Raw genomic sequence first — 23,210 nt, forward strand, 5'->3', positions numbered from 1 at the left:
CCAAGTAGTCACGTATTTTTCATATCTGCTCAAATTAACAGCTCAGACTCAACCTTCACTTGCTCGGGATATGAATTGCAGGTAAAAGACTAATCAAGAACGGGGGGTTCAGTTATTTTCATCTACAAAAATGATATTCCAGTGCAAATTTTTATTTCCTATTCAAGAGTTACAAACACTCAAATACGGTATTTTTCAGTGCTGGAATTGTGACTAGTGATACGGTTTTATACCTTGCTACTTCAAAGATTAATAGAACCAACTTGTACTGAGTTTGAGGTTACTAAGGACTACAAGTAAGTAATGGATTCAGCCATATACTTTATGTTGCCTCTAAACCTACTTTTCAAGCTACTTATCTACTTACCTTTATTACTCTCACTGTAATCTAAAATTTTAGTATTCAGATGACAATTGCTTGAGATAAATAAAGTGTCTATAATCAGGCCAAACTGAGGAAGTCTAATAAAAATGCTTCTATTCAGGAAGTAGCCCTATTTATAATTGCATTTTTAAAGTCCCAACCTTAAATTGCTTTTTAGATAACTCTGAGTGACTTTTAATCTTCCTAGTTTCTTACAATCACATCACTAACTTCAAAGACCACTTTTTCAGAGATCCCTTGCAATCCTACAATTCAGTACTTGGTCCTTAAAGATAAACAAGGTTTTCAAGTCTTCTGTATTCATATGTACCTCACCCTGTCCTAGGATATACTCATCTATTATCTGCTAGTTGCCTGTGTTACTCAATGCATCCTAATTCATTCAAAGGATACATTTAATGGATCTTTCTGAGCTGTGGGGTGTTCCTGGTAAACCTCCTAAATCTTTCTCCTCCATTTCTCAAGCAAAGCCTTCCTGAAATGTTTCCTCTTCTCCTTCTCTTTCTAGTACCACTGAAAGAAATTAACTTCAAAGTAATTCAGGCTCAGAGAGACCCTAAGAGATCTCTAGTTCAACCTCCTGGTAAAAGCAGGAAAATTAAAAGGTCAGATTGGGTTGCTCAGGTATTTATATAGTCCTGAAAACCTTCAAAAACAAAAACTGCACATCCTCTCTGGGTATTCCAATTGCCCTCAGGGTGAAAAAGGGCAATCCTAATCCTTCTCCATATCTCCTGCCAGATCCAGTCCTGCTTCATTTCAAGTCCACTGCCTCCCATCATCCCTGCATGTGCCACTGTGAAGAGCCTGACTTCATCTTCTGGATAATCTCTTCAAAGATGAGGGACAATGGTTCAAAAATCTCCACTAGAATCCCTCCACCCCCTTCTCAAAGCCTCACGCATGCCAACTGCCCTCAGCTGCTGATTTAAAGTTGTCTCACTCCCGTGGACTAGGTTAAACATTCCCAATTACTGCTGAAAAAGAGCATCTTCTGTGCCTTCCCTATGTACAACAGGGAATTCCTTTAAGTATTTCTACCTTTCCCAAATTATTTGAGAAATCTGTAATTTTGATATGATAATAATCTATACTTCTTAGGATTCCTTTGTCCTCAATCTACTTATTATTTTAGTCTCAGTCACATATTTATTCTGCTCAGTAGCTCCAAACTTCTAACTCATGTAACCTGACATCAATTTCATTCTTCCCTTTCCTAATTCATCTTTATAGTTGCTTTTGATAGGCATAAAGAATGGGCAAAGTTTTTAACCAAAGTCTCCTGCACATCAGGATAATCTGCCATCCTTGAAGGACTGTAAATCTCTCCACAGGCACATGTTCTTTTGTGAACTGGAATATCCGAGTACTACGTATCTTTCAAAAAATGCTTTGATGTTTCTGTGCTCTGAACCCAGGCACGACAACACTTGTAACTACAGAAGAAGGGATGAGGAGGTATTCTATATTGCTCATAGCATTTTCTCCCATCTGCCTCCAGATACGGAGAATAAAATTGCTTTAGCTCTTAAAATCTGCCAATATTAAACCTGTTTTCATGGCGGCCAGTTTCTTGCTTTCTTGAGTCTGGGAAACAGCTCTTCCCAAATCAGGTTGGAGACAATGAGAACTACTTAGACAACTCTCTGTATTGCCACAGCTTGTTTTTCCAAACCACAGTTTTTCCTTCCTGCCAACTCCCCAATACTGATCTTGTACAAAGGAAGTCTGACTTCAGGTAAGAAAGATACTTTTGATCAGCACTGGGAGAGTGGCCGAAATATTGCAGCACAAAACCATGTCTCAAAAGATCACAGACTTTCTCTCTCTCAAAATGCACTTGCAGGTTCAACAGCAGCAACAGGCAGGTGAAGATTCTAGAAGTGACCAGGTACTTAACAGAAGGTAGTGGGTGTAGTAGCTAAGGAAGTTCCTAAGCCAAGTCCAAAAGACAACAAAGGAAAATAGCATTCAAGGAAAACACTGAAGAAAACCGATGAGGTTACTGCTGCTGAAAGACCCAATAGTTCTGCCTACATCCCCCAGTCACTGCATCTTCCCAGCTTTAGAGCTCGTGCAATCGCAAAGTACATGGAATTAAACACAAACCCGGCAAGTTTAGAAAAAGCCAGGATGATTCACTTAGTGCCAGGTGAGCTGCTAGGTCTTCTTCCTTCCTACAGATCCTAGATCCTCTTTTTCACTTTTGACATCTGCCTACAATGAAATATCAATAAACTACAGAGACAATGTAACTGTACTAGAACAGTTATGAGTGCCAAAGTCAGGCAAACTCATTCAAGAGGTTTTCATTTTTCTTCTTTAACACGTGCTATCACCATCTTTCTCATGACCATACCATACTGCTTTATCCAGAGCTTGTATCATATTTGGTCTGCAAGTTTGGTGCTGTTACTAATACAAGTGCTGTTGAAAGGACATTGAATTGTGCTGAAAATTGCTTCAGTTCACTAAGAGGGTGGCTGAAGAGGGGTGTGGCAGCAAAACTATTTTTCACCCTGGCAAGCAGGCAAAAGGTGCGGCTGAATGAGACAGGATTGTGGCTGGAAGAGACCAGCCTGCTCCCCTTCAGCATGCCCTGAACCACAGCTTCTGCTACAACACTGCACCAGCATTCAGACCCTTTCAAAGCCTGGCTGAGCTCACCAACCCTGCAAAATATATTACATATATTTGAGAAAAAAATAGGTAGGGAGGGAGTATTTCTTTTCTTTCAAGTGAGTGATCTGAACTGACTCACAGAAGGGTCTGCTGAGTCCCACAGTTAGAATAGAGGATCAATCCCAGCCACAGGTAAAAGAGTTCTTTAGTAATAATAGCGCACAGTTGTGTTTGCCTTGAGCTCTCCTATTGCTAGTAGCTTTCACCACTGCTCCTTCACAGCAATCACAATTAAGTGATTATTAATCACTTAATCTCCTGAAATCTCTCTATTAATATATACTTTTAATATGGTACTCATCTATGAATTTTTTTAAAGTTCACCTATTGGATGCCTTAACAGTGATGCACTGCACAACCTCCTCTAGAATTGCAATTCTAAGGCAAAAAAACAACAATGCCACTCAGTACAAATGTAAAAACTCTGCACAAAATACAAGCATAGACAAACATTACTGTTACAAAGACAAATATGGGACAAAAACATCAGACTGAAGCTTGTCTGTTCAATCCAATGTAGTCCCCTTGCAGGCAAGTACTGAGAAAATCTACATGATCACATTTATTTTTCAGTAAGACCTCTGACTCATCCAGTGCACTGAGGAAACATTGTTCAAAGAACAGAATATTGAATAGTTTTTTGTTTCAAGTTCTCCTGCCAAGATATAACAGCCTTTGGATCAGAGGATTGCCAGAAGAAGGTCACAGTCAGGGCACTGAATGGGGGGTAGCTGTGAAGAGGTTACTGGGCCGCCATCAACGTGGCCGTACTTTCTCACCCTCAAAAAATTTGTACCTATTTATGCACAAAATGATCTCAATTCAGGTAAGTTATTGTACAAGAAATCATCTGATCCTATCTTCAGATTAGTCTGCATGGGGATTTATTTCAGGGGTGCTCCTAAGGTTTCCAGTGGCAGCTCTTGGTGTTTGGAGCCTGATGGAGCAGCAACAACCTGCAGAACACCTGGGTCTGGTAACGGTCTGGAAAGCAGGGCACCACAATTAAAAAAAAATAAAATAAATAGCACCACTTGTACAGAAGTCGATGTCTCCAAAGATAACACCTGGATCTGTTTTCACCTTGTATAACCTGCATTTCCAAAACAGTTTCCAGATATCTGCAGAATAAAGCTGACCTATCAACTGTTAAGTTGCTTTTTACACAGTCTCTTGCAATTCAATTTAAGAGATCAGAACATAAAAAATGTATGTGGAAAACTCACTAGCAGCAGAATCGTGCTAGAATTATAGAATCATATAACATCCTGAGTTGCAAGGGACCCACAAAGATCTTCAAGTCCTATTGCTGGCTCCACACAGGACCACCCAAAAATCAGACCATGTGTCTGAGAGTGTTGTCCAAAGTGAACTCTGGCTGGCTCAGTGACATGACCACTGCCCTGGGGAGCCTGTTCCAGTGCCTGACCAATCTCCTGGTGAAGAACCTTTTCTTGATAACCTTTTCTGACCTCCTGTCCCAGCTCCATGCCATTCCCTCGGGTCCTGTCGCTGTCCCCAGAGAGCAGAGCTCAGCGCCTGCCCCTCCGCTCCCCTCGTGAGGGAGCTGCAGGCCGCCATGAGGCCTCCCCTCAGCCTGCTCTGCTTGGGGCTGAGCACACCAGGGGGCCTCAGCCACTCCTCATATGTCTTGCCCTCTAGACCCTTCACCATCTTTGTTGCCCTCTTTTGAAGGCATTCTAATACTTTTATGTCCTTTTTATACTGTGGTACCCAAAATGGCAAAAAAAAAAAAAAAAAGTATAAAGCAATAGATTTTGACATTTGACTCCATAAGCTTTGGCAAACTTAAGGCACCACAGGCATTACCCTTCCAAATGCAGTGACTATTTAATGACTAGACATGGTTTATTAAATCTTTAGGTGTCAGAACAAAGACAAAATTGTCAGAAGATCAAGCTAAAAGGCTGCTTGTTTTTCCTTTTAAAGTTCAAGCAAATGGGCTTCCAGAACAGAGCTTATGGATGGGGATCACACAACACAGGGAAGATGGACAGGCAGGCAGGGGGATGCCATGGGACATGGCATGGATGCCATGTTAAATACCTGTCCCAGTACTTGCTCAGTCTATGTTTATTTAACAGGCTACTTGAAATCTGTTTCCAGCATAGCAGTTCACTAATGTATAAAAAAATCTGTTTTGCAGAAGTGCTTCTAAAAAGGATGTTGTTTATTTCTTAAGTAACCAATGAGGTCTGAACACTGCAATTTTAGGAAAGCATTACAAAGTTATACAATATTTACCTTCTGTTCCACCAGAAAGGCCTGGGGCATAGACATCTAACCATACAAATACAATCAATCAATCAATAAATAAATAAATAAAAGACTGTTCTTTCTGAAAGTTATGAATTTTAAGTTACTTTTTTCAGTGTAAGTCATTACATAATACACAGTTATGCCTCAACACCACATTTTATATGGCTACTACCACCAAGACTTCAAAGATTGGGAGATAACAAAGGAAATGCACTAGCATTTTTAAATGGACACCTCAAATCACATTTAAATTGTTTGATGATTTGGTTTAAACATTCATAAGTCAAATTCTTTACTATTTCCAACAGATAAACATTTCAATGCTGCATATTATTTTACATGGGATTAAAGAAGTCCCTATATAACTAATACAAAAAAAGCAGGTACTGTTAGAGTTAAGGATTTCAAACAGCTATATTTAGTCCCTTCATTCTGAGTGACGATCAGAAGACACTTTAATAGTCTCAGCACATTTTGTAAGCAGCTGTGGAATTTAAAATCGATTAAATCCCAGTTAATCTAATATGTAGAAGTTCCCCACGTTTCCTCTACAAATGCAAGTTTCACTTGCTCATTCATCCAAACTGATTAGGATTATCAGAAATTCCCCAGTCTTCTCTCTGCACTCTTGCCTTATATGAGGAAAAAAAGAATCCAATTGAGCTACTATCCACGAATTTGCCATGGCTTTATTAAGTCACAACAGCATTTTACTTTTTCATTCCTGGAAAATATAGCCTTTCCAGAAGTTTGCTGGACAGCTTCTTATAAGCCGCAAAAGCATATGTCCTGAGTTACATTAACTTCCCCATTATCTGTTAGTATGACACTTAAACCCTTTTTTTTCTTTTTTAATAGAGAAAATCGGTTTCTGTGTAACAGTTACTATATTCTTTAAGGCAGGATCTGGTAATCTTAAGTAATAAACTTCTACTAGAAAATGACAGCGAGGTAGCCCCTGAGTCCCGTCCAAAAAAACTACAAATCATTTTCTATGGGAATAACCCAAGGAATAATCTCCCAAGCTCTGTAACAGCATCCTCCTTAAAAATTCAAGTGACAGATAGGTAACAAATAATAAATGATAAATACGCAATCTCTGAATATACTGACATTAAGCAATACAACCAAGATTTTATGAACTTGGCTCTTCTATTACAGCTCCAGCCCCTCAAAGCCTGAGCAGCATCTAGTTCACTTCTCACTTACGTAACAACTTTATTCCTTACATGCAGATTTTTTACTGCTGAAAATCTGTTTAGTACTAGTAGAGGCGTATTTGTACAAGATTTCTGTTTTGGAAATATAATTTCTTTCCCAAAAAAACTGCCTTAGTATATTACTGAAAAAACTGTTTTACTAAACATTACTAAAAATTCTGTTTTTCAAAGCTCTCAAATTTTAAGTTTTTCAATATCCACAATCTGCAAAATTTTTCTGATGTTACATGAGTCAATGTTTCTTAGCACATATCTTGGTCTGTAAGAAAATAACTGAATCATAACATTCCTAGACTCTCTGCAGAGTTGTCTGGATAAATCCTCCTGCACTTCAGAAATGAGATGCAACGTTTTTAGCTTCTCTAGGGAACAAGGGCAAGGGAGTTTTCCAGAACTGTCTTACTTTTCATCTTTTTCAGTGTACGTGACTTAACACATAAACCATGGGGTTAAAAACTGACAAGTGGATAATAATTTTAAAGCCTCATATACTTCTCTTAGATACTGAAGTCTTCTTTCAACAGCTATACTGATTTCTTCAAAGATTTAGAAAGTAATTTTAGTTCACAGATAATGGAAAATATTTTTAGAGTTTAAAATTCTAAAACTTTTATAGTTGATATGTTTCCCTTCCTGTAACATTCTTGAAAGCAACATTATTCTACCTTCATCTCAGAAGAAGAAAGACTGAAAAAGCAAGCAATTCTGATGAGTCGTACAGCTTTTGCTAATCGCTGACAAGTCACTGCAGCTAGGAAAACAAAAAGTAATTTCAAAGTCACTATTCTGCACAGATTTTCCTTGAGGTCTTATTGCAACTTCCTTTGTTATAACTGATAATACAATTCAATATAAGAGCTACCACTGAAGTCCATTCCTGCAGAAGCTGGAAATTGGTAACATTCTTAACATGAAATCATAGAATCATTAGGATTGGAAAAGACTTTCAAGATCATCTGGTCCTGGCAACTTGAGGTCATTTCCTCTAGTGCTATCACCTGTGAAAAGAGGCCAACCCCCAGCTCCCCACACCTTCCTTTCAGGTAGTTCTAGAGAGCAATACGGTCTCCCCGAGCCTCCTCTTCTCCAGACTAAACAACCCCTCCTCCCTCAGATGCTCTTCATATGACTTGTGCTCCAGACCCCTCACCAGCTTCGTAGCCCTAATGGACGTGTATCCCTTCAAGGTCCCTTCCAATCCCTAGCATTCTGTGATTCTGTGAACATAAAACCACTATAGAGTTCCTATTTTATCATCTGATTCGTCAACCGAAAGCAGTGCATCAATGTAATCATTTTTTTCCCCCTTTAATCACAATGGAGAAGCATTGCACTTACAGAAATATCTTGATTTAAAATAACTGGAACCACATTTTGCCAAAGATATTTCTACCACTTGCACACAACAGTATTATTCCCTTTCCAACAACAGTTATACTGTCCGGTGTTGTGCTAGAAGCACAACAGTCTTTATACAGCAACGGTCAACAATTTTACTACAGTCATTCTACCAAATATAATTTCCAGTGAAAGCAACTGCAATGTAAGTTCTCATCTCTTGAAGTTCAGAATTTCCCTATAAAAGGGCACTGAGAATCTATTTCATGTGATAACAGTTTTCATAATGTCAGTACTGCATGAGCCATCGATTTGTCCAACAATATGCTTCAGTCACCACAGGGAATTATAATAATTAGTAAATTCTATTTGCCTTTTCAAACAATTGCTTGTTTTAACATAGCAAGACTACCTCTTGTTATTACTTAGCTGATGTCACTTTTAGTTTATTGTGATCACTGCTTAGGGGTTTACCTTCTTCACCACACCAAGCCTGCTAGGATTTTGCAGCACACAGACTTTTCTCAAAATTTAAGACCCATATAACTTGCTGGGGCAAGAGTTATAAATAACAGGAATTATAAACAGCCATTTCAATATCTAAAATATTATTTATAATCTTAACACTACTGTAAGATTACAATGCTGAGGCCATAGCTACCAGTACCAGGGGGACATGGAGCTACTGGAGCGAGTCCAGAGGAGGGCTACTGAGATGATGAGAGGACTGGAGCACCTGTCCTATGAGGACAGGCTGAGAGAGCTGGGCCTGTTTAGCCTGGAAAAGAGACGACTGAGCAGAGACCTCATCAATGTGTCTAAATATCTGAGGGGACGGTGCTGAGAGGATGGAGAGAGTCTCTTTTAAGTTGTGCCAAGTGACAGAACAAGAGCCAACGGGCACAAACTGAAGCACAGGAGGTTCTGGCTGAATATGAGAGGGCATTTCTTTACTGTGAGGGTGACAGAGCGCTGTAACAGGCTGCCCAGAGGGGTTGTGAAGTCTCCTTCTCTAGAGATATTCAAAACCTGCCTGGATGCCATCCGTGCAACGTGCTCTAGGTGATCGTGTTCGGCAGGGGAGTTGGACATTGATCTTCAGAGGTCCCTTCCAACCTCAACCATTCTGTGATGATCTGTGATTCTGACAGAAAACTCAAATTAATTTGCCTATTAAGGTGATGGTTGGAAGGAAGATTTTCCCTTACTGGACAGTTACGTATGATGACTTCAATAATATTATTGTTATTAGACTGTAAAATGAAAATATCATCCTTACTTTGTATGGTCTAGATTGGAGTTTCCTTTTGGAAGGTGAGTGTAGACTCTTGCTGCTCACTGGCTCAGGGTAGGTAGGACTGAAGTGCCAGATGTCTTCTCAGATTAACGCTATTTGGCTAGTTTGCCAGGTAAGTAGGCACTGGGCCTGTGGGATGCGTCCTCCATCCAAAACGTTATTTTTGGCTGGAACAGATTTCTAAAATTGTTCAGAGATCAAATTTTACCAAAACAGTGAACTGGAGTGCTGGTGGAGCGGGAGAAGGAAGAAGAGACCGAGGAGGAAGGCACTGCTGTTGGGTTAAGCAGAACTGTGGTTTAGCTGGCACTCAGGTGACAGCATTTGTCCCTTACGTCTTTGTCCTCCTCCACCCTGTGCCTCAGCCTCCTGACTTTGCAAAGCTTGTTCTTACCCATGATGGGGCAGGTGAGTGGTACTTTTGAGGTGTTCTGTCCAAAATCAGAGGCAGATTTGTTTTGTAATCTGAGAGATGCTGTAAGTGGAACTATCCCCAATGTTTCAGAGTTATCCAAGCACATTAATATACTTGCAGCAATAATAAATGGGAGTCTTTTACCTGTTTGTTGGATTACTACAGTGAAAACGAGTTTTTCACATTTTTACTGGCGTGTTTAACACCCCCCTTTTTAATTATTTCAAATTAAAAGTCTCTTCCTTAAAAATGAGGCGCAGTTACTTCTGCAGAGGAAATGTACTATTGTTATTACCCAAGTCTCAAGAGAGATGGCAGTTTACAAAACTGATGTGAAGAGTTCAAAGTCCTACATATCCCTCTTTAAGGCTGTGCGATAAAAACAAATTGACCTGTACAACTAGACTGGAAATTTTTCTCCCCTCTATTTTAGAGGGTAGTGAGAAGTGATTTTGAGGGTTGTCATTATGGAGTACAGGGTTGGCCTTAAAAATGAGCAGTAACCATGCTGGGAAGTCTTATTGGAAAGTGGAGTAATATGGTTGACCTTGGTTTTGTCTATAATACTCCTTCCCTTTTGCTCTGATTGCCTCTTTCTCCATCGTTCTAATTTTCTGTCAGCGTTATTCTGCTCCCTCTGCCTTTTTTCCTATTTTCTGGGACATGTGAGGATGAGTCTGGTGTGTGTCTTAGCCAAGAGTATCCTTATACTTCTTATCTTCTGCTGTTTTTACTGAAAACAGTTGCGTGTTTAGTGAAAGTGTTGCCTACTTGAAATCTGCAGATGTAAGGACATCCATTTTTGTTCTTTTCCTAATTTTATTGTTTCTTTAATTTCTAATTCTTTTTTTTTTTTTTTCCCTAGTCTGCTTTCAAAGTAAACAGCTACTTTAGAAGACAGATGTGAGGTAATATTTTCTCATTTATCCTTAAAACAATACTCTCTGCTACTGGACGCTGTTTATACTTCACAGGCTGATGTCGAAGTTTAGAAAGTGTGTGTGCCTATGTATCTACAGGAAGTATCAGTTTATAGGCCGTCTCCTTCCTTCCCACTGGAAAAGTGTAATGCTGCATTTCTGCTACTTCCTCTGTGCCCTATTATCCTTTGTGTCATGGTTTTCTGATCAAGTTTTGGGGCACCCTTCTGCTTCTGCAAGAGCTCATTCTTTCCATTTCCCGTCTTAGGCACAAAAGATTCTCAGTGTTTACAATGAGGATCTTGTTTGCCTTTTTTGTTTTCTGGCTGCTATGAAGGGGGGTTGGAGGTTGTCTCTTGCAGTCCCCCCTCTCTGTGTAGGGCGCTCTTTCACCAGACTAAGCAGCAATTGCCCAGAAGCAGAATTCCTGTCCACGGGCTTTTATCTTGAGATATATCTGGTGCCTGTCTGGTGGTGTGGTACAGTGGAGAAGAATTAGCATGAGAGAAAAAGCACACTTTTTAAAAGCAAGTTAGTGAGTTGAATTGACTTAGCACATAAGCAGATGGGCTTTACACTGACTGGCAGGATTAAATCCTGAGGAGAAGGGTGGAGCAGGACTTAGTGATTTAGCTCCACTGCAATGTGAGTCTATGCCCAAAATAAGTTGTTTTGGTGTCTGCCTGTATCTGTGCTTCTTCTCCTCCAGAGCTGTCCTGGATTCAGTCTGGAATGAGTCATTTTCTTTGCTGGTTACAGCAGCGCTTAGAGCTTTTCTAGAACTTGAATTATAAAAAATTGCATGGTGCAAGATCAATACATTAGTGCACCACAGACCTGTGATTAATCAGAGGCAAGGAAAATACAAGCTACTTGATATGTTACCAGATAGGATTTGAAAAAGCTGCTCGCATACAGAAAACTGAAAATCTGTAATGGTAGGTTCTTTGAATACAAGTTGGAGCCTTCAGCTCTGCCCCACCAGGAAGAAGATTCTGCAGGCCGGTCCTGGAACTGCAGCTTCTTTGGATATGAGAAAAGCTGGGGATTCGGGGTTCTGTTTTCCCTTGTCTTGCAGCAAGGTATATGTGTGGAAAGGAAACAGTAAGGGCATATGTGACATGGAAGATAACAATGCAACAGTGAGGCTGAAAAGAGTATTCCTGTCAATGGTATAAAGATTACGGGTGACCACTTTTTGTGCTGAGCAGATTCAGTTTACCACTTTCAGTAAGTACCACGTGCTGTGCAAGGTCAATAGTGGGAACATGTAATTTAGAAGGGCAGAGGGGGCTAATGGTGAGCATTGATGCAGTGCCTTCCCTCTTCACCAGGCTTTCAAAGATTCTTTGCCCTCTCAGGATTTCACGTGGCCATGTTACATGTCAGCAGAGCCCCTTGCTCAGGACCTGCTGGTAGGTCCAACTTTGATGCTAGCAGCACGTGCTGTGTACGTGCAACATCGTGCTGCACGTCCCTGTTACTGTCCCCTGTGCAAGGCTCTGTGCCACCCTGGAGCTTCAGCATTATGATCCTGTTATTAATAAAACAAGGTGGGCTTCAAGCTTACCCCTGCATGCCCTGTGCTTTTATAACTATATGCCTTTCACCTTTGATCTGTGCATCAACTTCTTGGCAGCAACTATCTGCACGTGGTAAAACTGTGTTAAGGGGCAGTTGAGGGGTAAAAGGTATGCTACTGTGTTTTGTCATCTTTTGAGGTCCTTTTGCTTCCTGGAGTGATGACTGACTTTTGTGAAAGTTCAGTGGAATGAGCTCTCTCCTATATTATAAGGAATATTAAGAAAATGCAGAGATCTGTCTTCACAAAGAAAACGTCTGGCATATTATGTCATTAAAACACGCTGGGAAGGCTAGATTTGGAACTAACATTCAAGATCACTGGAAAATGTTTGTTTACAATTGTTTTCTAACAAAAATACTTAAGTTTCAAATTTCAGGTGTTTGTGTATAATTTGTACTTGGTGGGAATTCTTTCAGTCTGCAAAGAGTACTCTCTGTTTCCAGAGACAAGAACCAGGTAAGGATTTTTCTTTAAAAAATAATGCTCAGAAAAAAAAAATCAGAAACTTGGTATTTGAAGAAAGCAAGTACTTACATACTTTTTTTGTCTGAGTAGACCTCACTAAAAACTATAGAAAATGGCTAGATGATGTTACAGTATATATCGTGTGAATTACAATGGCTGTACTTTGGACTGTTCGTTTTTGCTCTTTGCCTTGTTTCTAATGCCCTTGGGTTACATTTGAGCACAGTAAAATTCATGACCTTGAAACTGATCAGTAGTCAAAACTGATGAACCCAGAGCCCTCAATAAGCAGGAGTTAGAGGTCTTTTTCTCCTTGTTCTAATGCCACTGTGTTATGATTCAATGAGTATGTGCATCAAGGATTCTCAGCCCAGAGCTCTGCCAGTTTGGTTCAGTATGGTCTCCACTGACTTCTGGTTGCATGCATAATTTACCCAAAGGACACGAGTAGGAAGAGGGATTATTTTGGCTGCTTTGTGTTTCTGTGTTGCTGGTTGCGAGTTTGTCTTCCTTGAGTAGTTTAGTAAACTGAGAAATTATCTTGTGGTAGTCAAAGCCTGAAACGTAGCTTGATGTGTCAGCAGTAGCACAGTGCTAGAGTTACTGTGTGCCCTTGTCTCTGTGCTCCCTTTTCAGCTACATCAGCCTTGTTTGTGAGGGTTTGGGTTACTTTTCTTGAGCAATGCAGTGAACTGGCTTGTCACAGAAGTATTGCAGAAGTAGTTGACTAATGTGATTGTGGGACGGATGAAGGAACAGGTAAAGAAAATGAGTATTTTTTTAATAGCCGGAAATGTTGTTCTAATTAAAGTGGCTGGACCAATTTACACCTGTATTTCTAGACTTTTCAAACCTGTTGTGACGCCATGAATTAAAGTATCAGCAACTATTGCCTAAATGAGTATGAAGCTGTGGTTTTTGTCATATATTGACATTATTCTGATTTGGTTTATTTTTATTTTCATAGGATATCAATTTCAATTTTTATCAGCACCTGAAACTGGCCATTAAGCTACAGCAAATCAGAATCTTCACTTGCTTATGAAAGGTGTTTTTCAGATGTACTTCAGGCTGTTTAGATTCTTTTAAAACAAAAACTTTGGATGCTGGAAATGCTAATACAGAGCTGCAGGGGGCACGGGCCGTTCCAGAGACAACAGAGTCAAAGTCTACAAAACGTAGCTCTGTGGCTCTCTCTCATTCCTGGTTCAGGTAAAGTGAAATTTTATTGACCTTGCTTTTAATAACAGAAACTTGTAAAACAGCACGCAATAAACTAGAGAAACCTTGCATAGTTTTCCACCAGGAAGAGAAAGGAAACTGGATCCATGTGGAGCAGTTTCTAATCATCAGTAACGTGCCTCTGAGACCCATTTGGCTAATTCCTACTCAGGCAACAGATCCTACCTCAAATAGCCAGGACCTGAAAGATGGGAAGGCAGCTTTGCTTGGTCTCCCTTTCCAGGATGAGCAAGCAAAAAAACCTCCTCCTTTATCAACTTGCTATATGAATTCTTACTTGGAAAATGGAATAATCTGGAAGAATTGTAGTAGAGATGTTAACATGGTTCCCAGCTCCAGAGAGTTTCTGTTCCTTTTAAATTGTTAATTTGTTAATTAAATTGTTAATTTCTGTACACAGGTGTCCCTCATCATCTCGCAGACCATCATCATCACAGAATGGTTGAGGTTGGAAGGGACCTCTGAAGATCAACGTCCAATTCCCCTGCTGAGCACGATCACCTAGAGCACGTTGCAAGGATGGCATCCAGGCAGGTTTTGAGTATCTCTAGAGAAGGAGACTTCACAACCCCTCTGGGCAGCCTGTTACAGTGCTCTGTTACCCTTACAGTAAAGAAATGCCCTCTCATATTCAGCAGAAACCTCCTGTGCTTCAGTTTGTGCCCGTTGCCTCTCATCCTCTCACTGGGCACAACTGAAAAGAGACTGTCTCCATCCTCTCGGCACCGTCCCCTCAGATATTTAGACACATTGATGAGGTCTCTGCTCAGTCGTCTTTTCCAGGCTAAACAGGCCCAGCTCTCTCAGCCTGTCCTCATAGGACAGGTGCTCCAGTCCTCTCATCATCTCAGTAGCCCTCCTCTGGACTCGCTCCAGTAGCTCCATGTCCCTCTGGTACTGGGGAGCCCAGAACTAGACACAATACTCCAGGTGTGGCCTCACCAGCACTGAGCAGAGGGGGAGGATCACCTCCCTTGACCTGCTGGCAACACTCTTGTGAAAGCAGCCCAGGATACCGCTGGCCTTCTTGGCCCCAAGGGCACACTGCTGGCTCGTGGTTAGCCTGCTGCCCACCAGGACTCCCAGGTCACTCTCTGAGCTGTGGAATTCCATATGCACATTCACCATCTTCATTTCAACCAGTAGCAAGTGAAATCCTCTACCTAGAGGTCAGTTACAGGCTGTGTAAATCCCCCCCTTGCACTATCAAATCGATGATCTTCTTGAAATAACAATCTCTTATTAATAACAATCCCAGACATGCATTACACAACAGAAATATAAGAGTGACAAAAGTTGTGAACGCACTTAGAGACACAGCAGCGAAACAATGATTTCCACAAGGTCAAACCACGATAATTATGTTCTCCAAATATTTCAGGAGTGTAATGTTCATGACATCACTTTTGTTTTGTAATCAAAATCTGTCAGACCATTATTATAAAATAAATTGAAAAAAAAAAAATCAGAAATCTGCTTCCTTTACACAGAAGGTGACTTATTTCAGTAGCAAACCAGATCAAAGGGTATCAACTATCCTGGAAGTTCATCAGCGAACCACTACTTGAGAACTGTGTCAAGTGTAACATGCAAGGACAAGTGTTGTAGACTTACTTAATCCCAATGGGCATTTGGCATACCTCACATATTATCATACAATTAACAGTTTCTGTTGGAGAGGCCCAGAAATTAAGCAACAAAGATGTTGCAGGTCAAGTTTTACAGATTGCCATCCACTTGCAAAGTATTTCTCTCTCCAGTCCTAACAGTTCTTCTCATTGCTATCTTCAGATTATATTTGCTTCCAAAATTAAAATGATCACAGCAGTGGTAAATAAATGTAACTTACACACATATGTTTTCAAGATTTTCATAATAGAAAACTCCCACCTTGAGACCAGAAAAAAAAAAAACAACACACTTTATCATAAGGAAAACAGGTTAACTTGTGTGCACATCTTCCTCACCTGATTTTATACGCAGTATTTTAATACCACATCAATCCTGCTAGTGTAACACAATAAATTAATTTAAGCACGTCAGTTTTGACTTCCACCTTTAGGTATTTTATCGAAGGTGTTCTGTCCAAAAAAAGTGTTGTTATCAATTGTATTTTTAAAACCCAACCTGAGCGTTAGTATAGGCCTAGCAGAGATTACAAAAACCATTTGCTAGTCACAGAATAGCCAGAAAAGTCAGACACAAAACATCTTGATTTTTTTCAGGAAACCCTTCTTAGTAGGCACCTTCTTCTACTCAGATATATGCATTATACTAACTGCAGTATCTCAAAAGATGCTAAGACAAACAGACCAAGTCTCCTTGTCGGACACATTTTTTTTTTTTTTATAAGAGAAATAAACAATTGAATCAGTATTATGCAAAACCAAGCTTTTTGCTAGGCAGACACAAACATCTCAATCTGCACATCAAACTTCCTATCTTTCTATCTAAATCCCATGCTAAAATGTCATGCTTTCCACTAACTTAACTAGGTACTGGAAACACTTTGGAGCGATGCATTAAGGGTTGGAAAACATAACACCCCAAATAAATAATAAAATAAAGTTACAACTAAGGAAATACAAACACTTTTGTCTCTAGACTGATTCTGAAGACTGTTTGACAGAAGTCATCAAGAGGAGAATTTACCATCAGGCAAATTTGCAGTCAGCAGGGTAACTGCTATTTGAATTGAGGGAACACTGAATTGGGAGAAAAAAAAAAAAGCCTATTTAGAGTAGATAATCTTTGCTAGGAGTTTCAGTTCAGTTCCAAAACAAGCCTTACTTACAAAACTCCCAGTAAACAGATGAAAACCCAAGTCCTTTTATTTGCATTTTAAAGCTGATCAGAAATTAAGACACCCTCCCCCCAAAAACAAACAAACAAAAGCAAACAAAGAGAAAAGCCTTATACCATTGCAACACTGGTCAAACAGCTGCCTGAAGGCCTATTATCCCACACTCGTCTCCAAATGTCCAACATCTACTGAAGGCAAATCACATTATGCATCCACATGACCTGGTCTCATAAGAACTGCGTAACAACAAGTACAACACGAGTCCAGCAAAAGACACGAGTATAGTCTAATGTTGTGTGAGATCCTGAGCCACAAGCTGAGGGACGTACCACAACCAACATCTCTAGAAGACAAACCGGAGCTTCATATATTCTTGAAACACCAGGATCTATTTCTATCACAGTAAGTGTTTGATGACCTCTCAAGCTTCTCTCTCTTACCCAAAAGAGGCATCTAATTGCAAATGCCAGCAAATTGCAGTAACATACCATGGAAAAAATATAGCTAAAAATTATGAGAAAGCACAAGAGAACAGTCAAAACATATTCCAACATAGTTTTAAAATAAAATGTGGTTTTAGTGAATGGATAAATTATATAAGTAGCATTTGTGTCTAAATGAGAACTGTTCTTCAACATTATCACATATTAACGAAAAGCGCTGTACAAATACTTTATAGACATAAAAATTCACATAAACATGATATGCTATCATAAAAGAGATGGAGGCTTTAAAAAAAAAAAAAAACCACATTTGACATTTATCTTACAAAATCTCCACTGCAGATTTAATTTTAAGAAAAAAAGGGAGATTTTTTTTTCCCCTCTCAAGGAGAACTATACTAATAAAGAATTGAAGTACTTGACTTTATCATCGCCACTTTTGTGCTTTTACCAAGCATCCTGGCAAGCTCATTAGGGAACCACTCATCTCTCCATAACATCAAGAAGTTGCAGCATCTTACAGTCATAAGTTAGGAAAACTTCCGCATGGTCCACAGGTTAATGAGATACAGTTCAGCTTAGCTGCTGCTGACTTCCTCAAAATTGTCCTTATCTCCCAAAGAGGTTGTGGCAGACCTTTTAGTCTTCTTATCTTTATTAGTCAAGCAATAAAAGCAATTACGATGCTGCTAAAACAAAGCAACACAGTAGAATTTCACATCTGTTTTTTCCCCCACCTATTACTTTTCCATTACATAAAGAATGTAAATAATTGTAATTTAAAACATTAAGAGAGCTCCTGTAAAAGTGAAAGGATGCATCACACAACACAAGATCAGAACTGCAGCATGGCAGAGTCCCATTCCCATGCAAAACTCTTATAAGCTGAACTGCTGCACTTCAGTTCAGATTTTGAATTGTTCAGAAGGAAGCAATGTGCATTGTCTGTTTTCATTTTTCTCCTCCTCTAAAGGCAAACACTTCTCCTAACTTTCATTACAACAACCTGAGGCAAAAGGAGAGGAAATTCTTAATCATCTCCCTGATTTATTTATAAATGACAATAATTTAATTAAAAAGAACATATTTTATTCCTGTCCCAACACAGCACGCATGACATCTCACCAAAATACACATACAAAGTAGGAAAGCACTCGATCTCAAATTTCCTTTTCCTCCCTTGACACTTCCTCTCGCATTATGGAAACATCCTTCCAAGTGTGACCTTCGCTAATCTAGAGCTTATTCACCATAAGAAATCCCCCTTTGAACCTCTGTTCAGTCTGCTCATGCCCCCCCCTGCTAAAGTCCCAGCCTCGGTTAAGGCAGAGGCCATCTACAACATCCACACGCAGAGCTCAGGACAGCGTTGTGCATACAGGAAAAAGGCTTCTGACAACTTCAGCAAACTGAAGCTAACAGTGGCCGTGGACTGTGATCTGTTAAAGACCACAAATACCTGTTGCTTTGTTGTAGCATTAAGAATCCCATCATATAAGTCCATCTCGGAGGAGGATGCTCCCCTGTCTATAGAAGAGCAAAATAACTGACCATCTCTGCAAGTATCAACTTACTCTTTCCAGAAGTAGATATGAATTTTGTACTGTACTCTATTTTATATAGATTAAAATACAAATATATAATCCGAGATCACTATTCCTTCCTGCCCAAGTAAACAAGATCTGAATATTGATTACAGAGACGTCCGCTAAAGCAGCGCGTGCAAACACCAGGCGATCAGAGAACACAAATGCATAAAATAGTTTTAGATGTTGAAGGATTCCTACCCAGAAACACTTTGAAGACATTTGGGCAAGGCAGAAAAGGAATAGCAAAAAAAGGAATCAGATCTCCCACACAGGCAGTGATAAGCCCTGGTGCTATTTCGGCCACCCAGCAGCTGTGCAGCAGCAGGTTAAACGCAGAGAACCTGGCATTACTGTTCCTCTGCTTCTCCCCTACCTCTGCAGCAATGGTCCCACACCTGAGGAAAGACAGCTGACCTGTGAACCATTTCCTAAACCACCACCTTTCAGCCAGCACACCTGAGGTAAAATAACCCAGGTTTTGCCCACCTGAACACACTGATCTGAAAACTGCAACACTCAAGGAGGAGATCAGTTGCTTCTACCTCAGGGCCACAGTATTAATAGCTTTTTATCTACTCTACTTCGAGGTATAGTCCAACCACATAGCCGGGGGAAGCGTAACGAGCACCTGCTCCCAGAAGGCGCTGTCTTGGTCTCCTGCCCTGCCTGCTCTGCAGCACCCAGAGCCTGCCTGTCCATGTGGCCAGCCAGGCAACTAACGCACAAAAAAACAAACCAAACAACCAAAACAGTCTAACAACAGCACAAAACAAACAAATAAAAGCAATCCAAGAACACAAATGTAATTGCCACAGGGTCATAGGAGCATCATCATCATCAAACATGAGTGGAGATAGCAGGACGAAACCGTGCCTTTGGGGACAGCAAACAGGCAGAAGGGCTTAACTACAGCACCAGGAGAGAAACCTCGGTCTGCCACCGCATCTCTGAAACCAGGCCAGGAGAGGAATGTAACCTCATTGCCTCACTGGTCCTTGGGACAGTGAAAAATATAAAAAATATTTTGAATCGTAGCTAAAGGCTTAATATCTTAGCTATTATTAAGAAATGGTACAAAAAAAAAAAAAAGAAAAGAAAAAAAAAGGGTGATATTTTCACAGAACCCAGTCACACAACAAGCAGAGACCGCAAGCGAAAGACACTAACAGGACTTCTGGAACTACCCGCCTGCTGGAATCCAAATAGCTGCTTAAGAAGAAACTTGACTGCCCTCTGACCTGAGCCCAGCAGAGCACATTTCAGCCCGGGTGCTGAGAAGCCGCTCCGGGCTCGCTGTATGGACCCGTTGGGGAACGAAGCCCCCCCGGGCCCACCCCGCCCGGCCGCGTCCTCACAGCCGCCCGCCGAGAGCCGCAGCGCGGCGTGAGGCGGCGCAGGGCGGCCAGGCCGCGGCCTCGCAGCCCCCCGGCACCCCCGCGGGCTGTGGCAGAGGCACCGCGCCCCGGCCCGGCCCGAGGAGCCGAGCCCCCCCCCGGCCCCGCTCTCACCTTCCGACAGCTCCAGCTCCAGCTCCGCCAGGCTCTCTCGCACCTCGGGCGGCAGCGGCACGGCGTCCAGGGAGCAGCCCCCCCGCTCCGCCGCCATGGCGCGGGCCCCGCCGCAGCCGCCGCCCAGCGCGGCCCCAGGCGGGAGGACGGGGAGCGGCCGCGGCCGCAAGGCGCGGAAGGGACGGGCGGGGAGCGGGAGGAAGCGCCGCGCCGAGCCGCACCGGGCCGCACCGGGCCGGCCCCCGCGCACCGCGCAGCCGCCGCCGCAGCCCCCGGAGGCTGCCCCCTGGCGGCGCAGGCAGGGCTAGGACCCGCCGCGGAGCTTGGCCCCGAGAGGGGGCTTCAGGAGGAGCCGGCGCCCTCCGCCTGCGACGACCGCGGAAGGGTCTCCTCACACGCGAGGCAGTGGCAGGGCAGCCCCCCCAGAGCCTTCAGGGTTGACGTTTTCTCCGCACCTGCTCTTTCTTGAGTGGTGTGGCGGAAGAACATGGCCCTTCCACTACAGCTGGTGTCCCCTTCAGCAGGAAGGAAAATGACAGAGGATGAAGGGTCTCTGTTTATTTCTGAATACAGGACAACTCACTAGTGAGGTGCCTGTGTCACAGGTGTAAGGAATCGTGGAATCATAAAATATCCTGAGTTGGAAGTCCATCAAGTCCAACTCCTGGCACCACAAAAGTCTACCCAAAAGTTCAGACCATAAGCACAGTCCAAACGCTTCTTAAACTCTGACAGGCTTGGTGCCATGACTACATCCCTGGGGAGCCTGTTCCAGTGCGTGACAACCCTCTCACTGAAGAACCTCTTCCTGATGCCCAGCCTGAACCTCCCCTGTCACAGCTTGAGTCCATTCCCCTAGGTCCTGTCACTGGTCACTAAAGAGAACAGATCAGCGCCTGCCCCTCTACTCCCTCATGAGGAAGCTGTAGGCTGCAATGAGGTCTCCCCTCAGGCTCCTCTTTTCCGGGCATGTGGTGCCCAGAACTGCACACAGTACTCGAGGTGAGGCCACACCAACGCAGAGTACAGCAGGATAATCACTTCCCTTGACCGACTAGCAATGCTCTGCTTGATGCACCCCAGGTTACATTTGGCCCTCCTGGCTGCCAGGGCACACTGCTGGCTCACATTCAGCTTGCTGTCAGCCACAGCCCCCAGATCCCTCTGTGGGGCTGCTCTCTAGTGTCTTGTTCCCCAGTCTGTACGTATAGCCATGTTTGCCCTGTCCCTGGTGCAGGACCCAGCACTTGCTTTTGTTAAACTTCATGCGGTTGGTGTTTGCCCAGCTCTCCAATCTGTCCAGATCTCTCTGCAAGGCCTTTCCACCCTCAGCAGAGTCAACAACTCCTCCAAGTTTAGTATCATCGTCAAATTTGTTCAAAATACCTTCTAGTCCTACATCCAAACCATTTATAAAAACATTGAAGAGAACTGGCTGTAAAATGGAGCCTTGGGGGACTCTACTGATGACCATCTGCCAGCCTGATGTGGACCCATTTACCACAACCCTTTGAGCCCTACCTGTCAACCAATTGTTCACCCATTGTGTGATGTTTTTTGGTGTGATGTTTCGTCACATATTTAAAAAAGCCCTTTTTATCTTCTCCCACAGACCTAGCCAGCGTAAACTCTAATTGGGCTTAGGCCGCACGAATTTTCTCCCTACAAATGCAAACATCATACCTGTAGTCCTTCCACGTTGCCTGACCCTGCTTCCAGCAGACATACACTTTCTTTTTGTGCCTAAGATCCAGAAGATCTCTGGTCAACAAAGCTGGCCTACTGCCCCGCCTGCTTGACTTCTGATATTTTGGAATTGCCTGATCCTGTGCTTTTAGGAGGCAGCGCTTAAAGACTAACTAGCACTGATGGATGCCAAACCTTCAAAAGCAGTTTCCCAGGGGTCCTTGCTAACGAGTTCCCTCAGCAGCCTGAATTCTGCTCTCCTCATATCCAGGGCTGATGTTTTGGTGGCAGTTTTCCTCCTGTCACCAAAAATTTTAAACTCAACCGCTTCATGGTCACTATGACCAAGATGGCCGCCAATTGCAATGTCCCTCACAAGACCTTCTCTGTTCTCCCGCAACAGATTCTTTTTTTTTTTTTTTTAAAGTTACTGATCCAGCATAAATTTACTTTGTCAATTTGAATGGGTATAGAACTTTGCAGAAGTTAACTTAGATTTTATACCAAATTAGGTACTGCTTTTTTTCATTAAATCTCTTAAATTTAGGCCAAATCAGGTATAATAGGTTCTCCAATAGCTGTCATAGGATAATAGTCAGTACATGTGTGAAGATAACATTGCACAAACTGGATCATATGCACACACTGACCCTAACCCAGGTATAGGACAATGTACAGATCCATTATCAGGGACAGTGGAAGACTGAGTCAGCCTTCACAGCAACGTGGGTGAGATCCTTTTTTTTTTTTTTTTTTTTCCAATGCAACCTTCAGCCTGTCTAGGAAAAGCTCTCAAAGTTTATAGAATTAGCACAGTGCTAGCTCACTATTAGTGACAGTAGGCATTGCGGAAGCTCTTACTGAACATGAAGAAGGCAGTGCATTATTAATTTCTTGAAGAATAGCCAGGATGCCTTGCTGTGTCATCTCTAATAGAAGTTCTTAAGGGGCTGGCACAAAGCTCAGCTGTGGTCTGCAGAGCACCACGTGGCTCCTGTCTGCATGCTTGCCTCTGGAACCAACAGCCTGGCAAGGGACAAAGGAAGAACTGAAATGTTCTCTACTCTACCTACACCAGGCCTGTGGGAAATAGCACCTAGGTGCTTAATGACTCACGGGAGATTCATCACCAAATCACAACACTGCCCAAGGGCAGCTATGCTTTCTCAGGGCTGCAGGCATGAGCCTGCATAGTGTCCTGCTCTGCTCCTGTAACCCAGAAATACAGCATTGGGTGCTCCCACCAGAAAATGACAAAAATACCCAGAGTTGTCAGGGATGACAGTTTGTTGAGTCAGGCTACAATCAACAGGCGGAAACAACTGTTGAGGAGCCAAGAGTAGCAGGGGCAG

At 42.2% G+C, this 23,210-nt stretch overlaps 1 protein-coding gene across 17 annotated transcripts in view; it reads right to left on the reverse strand.

Moving 5' to 3' along the window:
* The window catches only part of DIP2A (disco interacting protein 2 homolog A), a 115,657-nt gene extending 95,226 nt beyond the window's left edge, over positions 1–20,431 (reverse strand). For 15 of the 17 annotated variants that reach the window (XM_072041100.1, XM_072041092.1, XM_072041088.1 and 12 more), the window contains exon 1: positions 20,173–20,430. In XM_072041100.1, coding sequence (XP_071897201.1) covers positions 20,173–20,269 — 97 coding nt within the window. In that variant the 5' untranslated portion in view covers positions 20,270–20,430. Of the gene's footprint in view, positions 1–20,172 lie in introns of all 17 variants that reach the window. The other 2 variants (XM_072041101.1, XM_038181992.2) reach the window with 1 other exon arrangement.
* Between the last annotated feature and the right edge of the window lie 2,779 nt (positions 20,432–23,210).

This window comes from Anas platyrhynchos, chromosome 7, assembly GCF_047663525.1.
Source record: "Anas platyrhynchos isolate ZD024472 breed Pekin duck chromosome 7, IASCAAS_PekinDuck_T2T, whole genome shotgun sequence".
Taxonomy (NCBI): domain Eukaryota; kingdom Metazoa; phylum Chordata; class Aves; order Anseriformes; family Anatidae; genus Anas; species Anas platyrhynchos.